We start from the raw sequence: 8,642 nt of genomic DNA on the forward strand, positions 1-8,642 counted from the left end.
TTCCAGTTTTACTTGCCAAGTCTTCTGACCGTAACATTTCCATTTTAATTCCCCGTGTTGGCTGCGTGTGACCACTCTATCAGCAGTATTGATCATCCCTCTTGTAGTGGAACACAAAGCTGAACCTACACCTTCTAAAGTTCTGACCCTAAGTTCCTCCTAAAGTCACACACGTTGAGCTTTTTCCCTCCACTTTCTTCGACAGAGTTTGGACTTTTCTTGGTGCAACTTGTGATTTTAACTTGCTAAACAGCTCGCCTCCCTCCTCCCTTCACCCTGCAGCTCTCCTCCGGTCCACTGTTCCATGCGAGCGGGCCTGCTGGAAGGAATTGAATTAGGCCCCGTCTGTAATTGCCAACGTTTCGCCACATAAATCAAGGAAATAAATATTGGCTACGGCGAATCCTCCGGGGGACGCCACTCTATTCCTTCGCCCTCCTCCTCCTCCTCCTCCTCCTCCCACCGCTTGACTGCCTACCTTTGCAGGACCTCTCAGAAGTAATCAACTCGAGAGCGGTTTCTGCTCCGGCCAGCACTTTTTTTTTTTTATGGCGCCACGCTGCCATTTGTTTACTGTGCAGCGCTTCATGAGGATGCAGATTGGCTGCTCTGCTGGAGCCCAGACCTTTACGTCTAATATCCACTGGAGTGCATCTTACCTCTCTGTCAGCTCTCTCGCTCTCTCTGCAGCTTGCCAAGCCTGTGTCCTTAAAGCACTCACCGATACCGATGCTAAACGCTAAAGCTACACAATTACAAGCATGTTTATTAAGAATGACGTCTCAGGCTGCTTTTAAAAATTATATTTTAAAATGGAACTGAGCTCAATCCAGACGAGTGTTTTAGCTCTTTTTCCGAAATAATCTTCCAGCATACCAACATGCCTGAAATCATACGAGCGTTCATGCACACTGGGAATGCAGGTGTCGGTGCAAATATAAAACAGAAGGCTGGTTGCTTAGCTGTAGGAAATACCACAAACAAAGAGCAGCAGTGGTGACGGCAGAGACAACGAGGTCAGCAAAGCCTTAAAATTCACAATATAATGTTGAACTAATCGCTGAAATTCAAGGCTGATGTCTGATATGATGAATCAATTAAACCCAATCAGACACAAAGTTTGCACCGTTGTTTCCAAAATACTCAGATTCTGCAGAAATTTAAACGCAAGTCTCAGTTTTAGGTTTTATGGTTCCTAAATGCAGAAGAAGTTCTGCAAAAATGAATTAGCAGGGATGCAACCTTAAAAAGTACATTCAGAAATCTTTCAAAATGACCAAGAACCCAGTTTTTTATCCTAATTTGTTGCAAATTTCTACGGAAGCCGAGAGCGGTCATGGCCGCACATCGTTATCTGGAGAAAACGACGTTCGTTTTCTCGAGATAACGAGATAATTATCCCTTTATACTGATGCCTGTGTTGAGGTGAGGTGATTGCACAACTATATCTTGCCGATCATTTCTTCAAAGAGTTATACATACATGCCGCGACTTACCATTAGCCTCCTCAGCCTCCTTGTCCTCCTCAGGGCCGTTGTGTTGTGGCATCTAATTTCATGAGATGATGGATTTAACACAAACACCAATTATCTCGTTATCTCGAGAAAATGAAGTTGGTTTTCTTGAGATAAATTATCTCGTTTTCATGAAAAAATGATTCTTGTTATCCCGAGACAACGAGAAAATTAACTCGTTATCTCGAGAAAACGGCGAAGAAAGAACAGTAGCGGAAAACGACCGCTCTCGACTTCCGTAAATTTCAACCCTATTTCCAGAAAATCTGCAAAATAAAATGACAAAGGATGCAGAATGCTGTTGTTAAGTCTCCAATCGGTGCTGTTAAACCCAAAAGGAACACAAAATCATGATGGAAATGGGACATTTTTGCTTGTTTCATGTATTACTGTGCAAAACGTTACAGTTTTCTCATTGATTCAAACACATCTGGTGTTTTCGTCTCTTTATTTGAAGCTTCAGTGACACTTGAATCACATTATTCTCTCCTCATCTAACATCATCAGATCAGACAGACAGCTAACAGGTGAATACTCAGTGCTGTAAAGTACTTTGATGTAATATTTTCCTTATAAGCGTGCGTGTCTGGTTTTTCTGCCACGATAAATAATGTTCACAAGCATCTGGACTTTCAAATACGTCAAATTCTGCAGCTCACGTGTGAAAAAAGCCAGTTTAGGCCTTAATTAATTTATCAAATCACTGAACGTGTCAACAGAAGTTATTTTTTTACTTCAGCCAAACAAAAACTAAGCTGATAATTCTACTTTTTACCAGATTCCTGCACTTCCACCCATCTCAGAATAACATCCAGTGTATGTAAAGAGCAATGAAACCTTTAGTCCTTTCAACAGGTGTTCATGTTCTTTGCAGCTTCTTCCTGATTAGTGAGATTTAGTTTTTTCTCTTTGGCGATTTTTACAACCTGTGATTTTGCTGCTAAACGTCTTGGACAGTGAGATGGTGAATTTGTCACATTTTGTTTGTCTGATGACGTTTTTCTTTCTTCTTCTTCTTTTGTAGGCATTATATCCACCTTCCTCCACGTCCATCCGTTTGGGGCCAACCTCGAGTACCTGTGGTCGTACATACAGAGACTGGACTCGAAGGTAAAGACACAGCTCTCTGCTATCATTAAAAAAACACGAAAACATTCATTTATATTTGAAGTAAAGCCCTACTAAAGTTAAAATTTTTTTTTTTTAAAAGTTCCCAAATAGTCCTTTATGTTGTTTTTAGCATGTTTTCGTGATATGATGTGCAAAAAATTTCCTCCTTGATTTCTTTAATTTCCACAAAAAAGTCAAATTTTAACAAAAACAAAATTAAGAGATCCATTTTAAATTACAAGTATGTCAGCGGGGTTTAAATGTCAGGAGGAGCAGCAGATCCACTGGAGGTTAATTCAGAAATATGGAGCTCAGGAGTTGATTTTTTATTTGAATTTTTTTGTGATTCAGAAATGACTTCAAAACTACTGCTTTTATGCTTGTATTTTTGCATTTTTGTCTGTTATTTCTCATCATGGTATTGATGTAGAATCTGCACTATTTGGACCAGTGGATCAAATTGTCTTTTATTGGTGAGTTGAAATCTGAAAATAAAAGTCAAAGCTGCAATGAAAAGTCCAATTTTTGAGCATAAATTAACAAAAAAAAAAAGACAATGCAGAAGTCAACTGGTGATGTTTTCTGAACCGTGTGAAGCTGCATGTCACAGTAATACAGAAGAAAACACACAGGATAGTTTTTAATATGAAATACTTGATCACAGAAAGGAAAAGAAATTTATTTTCATTGAACTTTCATAACCGATGAAGCAGATATGACAAGTTGTACAAAAAAAAAACAACCTGATCCAAGGGCATGATGGGAAGTAAAATTTCAGACTTTTATCTTTAATATGACAAGATTTCGAAATGTGAGTGATTAATTAATCGCAATCTAATCTTCTGCATTAAATGTTCTGTAGTAAAAATAAAGGCAGATACAGCAACTACAAAAACCAGAGTATGTAGCTGCATGTCACAAAAATAGAAAACATAACAGAATATTTTTTTAATGAAATACTTGATAATAGAAATGAAAAAAAAAGCAAAAACAAAAATATTGCTATAGTCTGGTTCAAGTAGAACACAGCTCTGGAGTTTCAAAATGGGTATGATGGCATATTTTTCATTCATCCATCTAAAACTTTACAGATATTAGTTTACATATCCTTAGGTTATGATTAAAAAGCTTACAGCGACTCAGAGATTGTCGAGTGGATGATTTAAGACGGACTAATTCAGCATTGTTTTGATCTCTTCTTCTGTTGCACCTAAAATAGCCATCTTTTTCTTAATTGATGAGCCGACTAATTGCTTAACGTGTACACGCTGCATATCCGCATGTATTATTAAACAACAGCTCCACATATACCCGCCTTTATGTATAATACATGTTGCACCTTCCACACGGTGTTCGCTCCTTCACTCCTTCTGCGCTCGTCTTCTCAGGTGTCTGCAGGTGAGCTGGAGCGCCTCATGGTCCGACTGCCCACCATGTTCAGGCAGGAGCTGAGCGGCGTCGGCGCCACTCTGGAGAAACGCTGGAAGTTCTGCGGATTCGACAGCCTCAGCTCGGCGTGACGCAGGGACAACGCACACACACACTGGGAAGACACACCGACGTGAACACGCGACGCCTCCGGGCTGCAATCGACAAATGTGTGTGCGCTCCATCCTCACACGTTCAGCAGTGCGATGATGCTCACTCAAGCGGACACTGGAAGCTTTGGAAGATGCTCAGAATCCCAAAACCTCGAGACGTTTGGGTTCAGGTGAAAACTTTACTTCACGGCGAACTGCAGCCGCACGGACAGAAAACTGTTCATCAGCCCTGAAGACGCTCCGTCTGTCTCTGCCTGGAACTGGTCCTCGCTTGTCTCGTTTGTTGGCCGAGCCCGGAGCCTGAAGCGCCCAGCAGCAAACCCACTCAGCAGAAAGAGAGATTTATACCAAAGTTGATCCGTTAGAGATTTCATGCCAAACCTCATTTCGTTCGCTGGAGCCGAAACTGTTGGTTTAAAGGAGGTTCTGCCGGGCTTCCGTTGGCATGGTGGGACCACAGATAGATCACTTCCTTTAATGAGATTTGGGTAAAGGGTTTGCACACCAACTCTACATCGGTCATCTGGGGATGTCCTGAACCCTGAGCTCATGATCGGGGCGCGATCGGCATTGACAAAAAACCTAATCCCCGTCCTTTGTTTACATCTGTGTCACTCAAGTGATGCAAATTTGAATCTTTTGTCCAAAAATGCAGCAATATCAATCAGTGACTGATTGATTTAGAACATATATTGAGGCCTTGTGCTGATTTTGCTGTTTTAAGTCACTGACACATTATAGAGGCGGCAAAGGTTAAGATTAAGGCTGAGAATGTTGTCCTAGGTAATCCCGGATTGAGTTAACGTATCGGTCATTTAGCATCACGGAAGACTTTGTCATGGTGCCCCTTTACGAGCTAAACCCCCCACAAGGCGCTGCAACACGTCGTCTTGCTTGCTGGCTGCAGCAACACTATCACCCTGCTGTAGGGGTAAAAGAACAGTCCGGCTTGTTTGAAGTTCTTTAAACGAATCATAGATGTTGTCAGCGGTTTCCATTCCATAAATTCCAAAACGTGAAATATTTAGTGTGGTAGGCTGTTGAAAGGAGGTTGTTCTTGTTTCCCATTGTGAAGATAATAACACACAGAAAGCAGAAGAGAACGACAAAGACACCTGAAATGAGCAGCGAATGGCAGATTTCTACATTCTACACCCAGTAAGCCAGACTAGTCCCAGTTTAGTTTAACACATACACACTGGGCAGGTTCCCCCTTTTAACAGCTAAACCCCCACAATGCTCTCGACTTGCCAACATGAAACTGCCTTCCTCCTCCAGGTCGCTATAGTGTCAAACAGACAGAGGCTACACCTGGTGGTGCAACCAGGTACTACAGCTGATCGACAATACTTGAAGTGTGTATAGTCTTGGCAAATGGTATCAAATTGGGATTCAGATACTAAATATTAAAAGCCTCAGATTTGCAAATAAACTTGATCGAGATATCTCTGCTGTTATCCGACGCAAACATACTCAGAAACCATCATGTTTTGCACATCAGACCCATTTGAGCCCAAATTTTCAGTCCTTGCATTGACTTTGTTACAAGTGCAAGAATGCAAGGAGTGTTTATGTGTGAAAAAACAGATTCTGACCTACTGACCTCCAAGCAGAACAATACCAACAATTAGGAGAATAATCAAGACTAAGCATGATAATAGATCAGTCTTGGTACCACCACACCCGGTCGTCCCACACCGAAAACCGTTTACTAGGTAGTAGTAGGAATGTAGTTACATAAACGTACTCAAGTGGTCCTCATGATGAGCACCAATCAGACACAGCAGTAAAACCATCGACAGGTGAGGTGAATAACATTGATCATCTTATTGCAGTCCAACGATCTGCTGGGAAACCTTTGGTCCTGGTATCAGAGTTCTACATGTCTTGGCCCGCTACGCTGTCTTTCAAGCTGCGTGTTTGGAAAATTTGATAGATTTTCTAGTAAAACGTGAAAATTTTCTTAAGAAACTTGTTTCTCTACCGACGTCTTCGCTGCTAACGGGTAGCGTACGGTTTGTTTTGACAGAAACAACCATGTGCACATCGTGATATGAGATTGCTTAGGAAAGAACAGAGGTCGTATGTAGGCTAGTATATTTCTCCAGACTCATGCTACCATGTCAGTCAGTATCGGATTGCCAGAGCCCTGGGTATTCATGTGGATGTTACTTTAACCCACAAACCAAACATCGTTTCCCTTCCCCCAGCAGGACAGTACAACCTGCCACGCTGCAAAATAAAAACTGCTCAGGAACAGCTCCAGCAACACAGATGAAATCCATTTCTTACTTCAGAGTGTCTGAGCCTCCCCTGCTCCTGAACCCCGGCGTGTGACGGGTGACAGTTACTGAGTTGGTGTGTAAACACAATCCACCTAAACATGAGACCATATTCATTTCTTACTGCCAGACATCATCGGATTTAAAAATGAGAAAATAAATAATGCAGGGAAACTGCTCCAGGGTTTGAAATAATCTGAGCGACTAGGTGTGAAAACACTCCAGGCCTGTTTGAGATCTTGGACGCTGGAAACTGGAGGACGGAGGTGGAAGAGGACGATATTTTGGGGAAACACTGCACGAAGTTGACGGAAGCAAAGAAGGAAAAAAAAAGAAAAGTTATGTTCAGTGACAGGATGATGTGAAAGAGCGGGAGAGGAGCGAATTCAGTCATTCTGCTTAATTTATTTCATTATACTGTATTAAGAAACTGTTCACTGAAGGCAGCGGACCGAAGTGTCTCACTGCCACGAGTTACGTATTGTAATTAAACATGACGACAGGAAAAACGCTCCAGACTGTTTGTACATCTCAGAGTTGGTAACAGTAGAGTTCAGCGTCAGGAGGAAGGTGAGCAGTGTGACAGACGGAGGAGGAGGAGGAGGAAGAGGGGAGGTCACGCACTCGTCTTCGTTTTTAGTGTTTCTAAAGACCACAGTGCTGTATATGTATTAGAAATGATAACTAAGTGATTTTGTATTGCACTTCCATAAAAGTGAGGGGACTCTTGTTCTTTCGTTATTTAAATGTCCCCTCCAGATGTGTTTTAAGACATATAAAAATATTCTGCTTTGCTTAATAAATTGTGTCTGATATATTATTTTCCACTAAAAGCTGAATGAAACACTCTCCTTTTCCTTTGGAATGAAAAGTTTTGTTGCTGAGACGTCTCCAGTTCAGTGTATTTGTGCTGCAGGTTCGAGTTTCCACGTCACATTTCTCCAAGCTGCAAACTGAACTACAACTGTTGGTGCTTTGAACTCAGATTGAAGGTGTGCAAAGAGAACCGTTCCCCGCAGGAAACTGTGAAAACACCATGTTACATGCAAACAGTGCAATTATGGCCCTTTTTTTTGAAAAGCATATTAACAGTACTATTTCATTTTTTTGCTTTGTTTCTTTTGATTTATTTAAAAATAAAACAGATTTATGCAACAAAGTGAAGTCGTAGCATCGTGTGTCAATATAGTTTAAGCAAAAAATGTTGTGCAAAGGTGTATTTTTAATGTTACAGATTAGAGTTTAGTGGGTGCTGAAAGATCATTCCAGTTTGTTTCAAGCTGCTGTATTTCCATTTATTGTGTCTATTGTGGCTTTATGGGCTGTACTAACTTTGCACTCTTCACCTCTGTTGCGCATATTATGCACTTCTTGTTTCCCTGAATTTCTACCATGGAGGGGAGTAACAACAGACACACTGATGGAAAATTCACCAGAAAATTCCTGTAAATGTTACAAGGTTGTGTTTATTATGATTTACATGAGCCTCATATTCACATTTTTCCACAGAAGATTTGAGAAAGGAGCATGTGAGGGACTTCAAATAGGATGATGTAAGAGGCTGCTCATGACCAGAGCTGCTACTGATGCAACTCAGGCGAAACACACACTGCTGCTAATGGATGCACGTATGTGCATGCACATGCAGGATATCTAAATAAAAATCTAGGCCACAGCTCTCCAATCTTTAGTAAACCCACAGACAGAATGCATGAGCATTTTTCTCTCCCCCTGCTTACAAATCTCCTTCAGCTCGAGAAAAATTAATTCCAGAGAGGAATCACTGACGCACTGAAGTTCACACAAAGGAATTCACCAGCTTTCATGGATACACGGCTCTGCTGCAGGCCTGCACACTCTTCCACTGCAGTCTCTGCCAAGCCTGGAGTTCCTTTTTAATGCGTTGAGGCTGAAGCAAACGCTAGAAGTGGATGAATTGCAGATGCAGACAGGTGCACACAAACACTGAGGCCAACTTGATCCTACAGCAGCTGCTCGGATTGCCTCACGTTCCACAGTTTGACATTGTTTTCTGTGTTTATGCGATGCTAATCCACTGTACACAAAGTATTCTGCTTGTAAATAGAGGCACAGTGGTGTATGTGGGTATACTGTTGAGAGTTTAATGAAATGTGAAAGGTAATTTAGCACATCTGCTCAAGTGCAATACTTTAAGTGTGTACTCTATACTGTCC

The 8,642-nt window shown here is 41.4% G+C and overlaps 1 protein-coding gene across 1 annotated transcript in view; it reads left to right on the forward strand.

Annotated features, from left to right (window-relative positions):
- enox1 (ecto-NOX disulfide-thiol exchanger 1) overlaps positions 1 to 7,530 on the forward strand; it is a 72,367-nt gene extending 64,837 nt beyond the window's left edge. Inside the window, exons 12-13 of the mRNA XM_008295413.1 lie at positions 2,539 to 2,624; positions 4,013 to 7,530. Of these exons, the coding sequence (XP_008293635.1) occupies positions 2,539 to 2,624; positions 4,013 to 4,144 (218 nt within the window). The 3' untranslated portion in view covers positions 4,145 to 7,530. The remainder of the gene's footprint in view (positions 1 to 2,538; positions 2,625 to 4,012) is intronic.
- Positions 7,531 to 8,642: the final 1,112 nt, after the last annotated feature.

Source organism: Stegastes partitus, unplaced genomic scaffold (genome assembly GCF_000690725.1).
Source record: "Stegastes partitus isolate 25-593 unplaced genomic scaffold, Stegastes_partitus-1.0.2 Scaffold1044, whole genome shotgun sequence".
Lineage (NCBI taxonomy): Eukaryota > Metazoa > Chordata > Actinopteri > Pomacentridae > Stegastes > Stegastes partitus.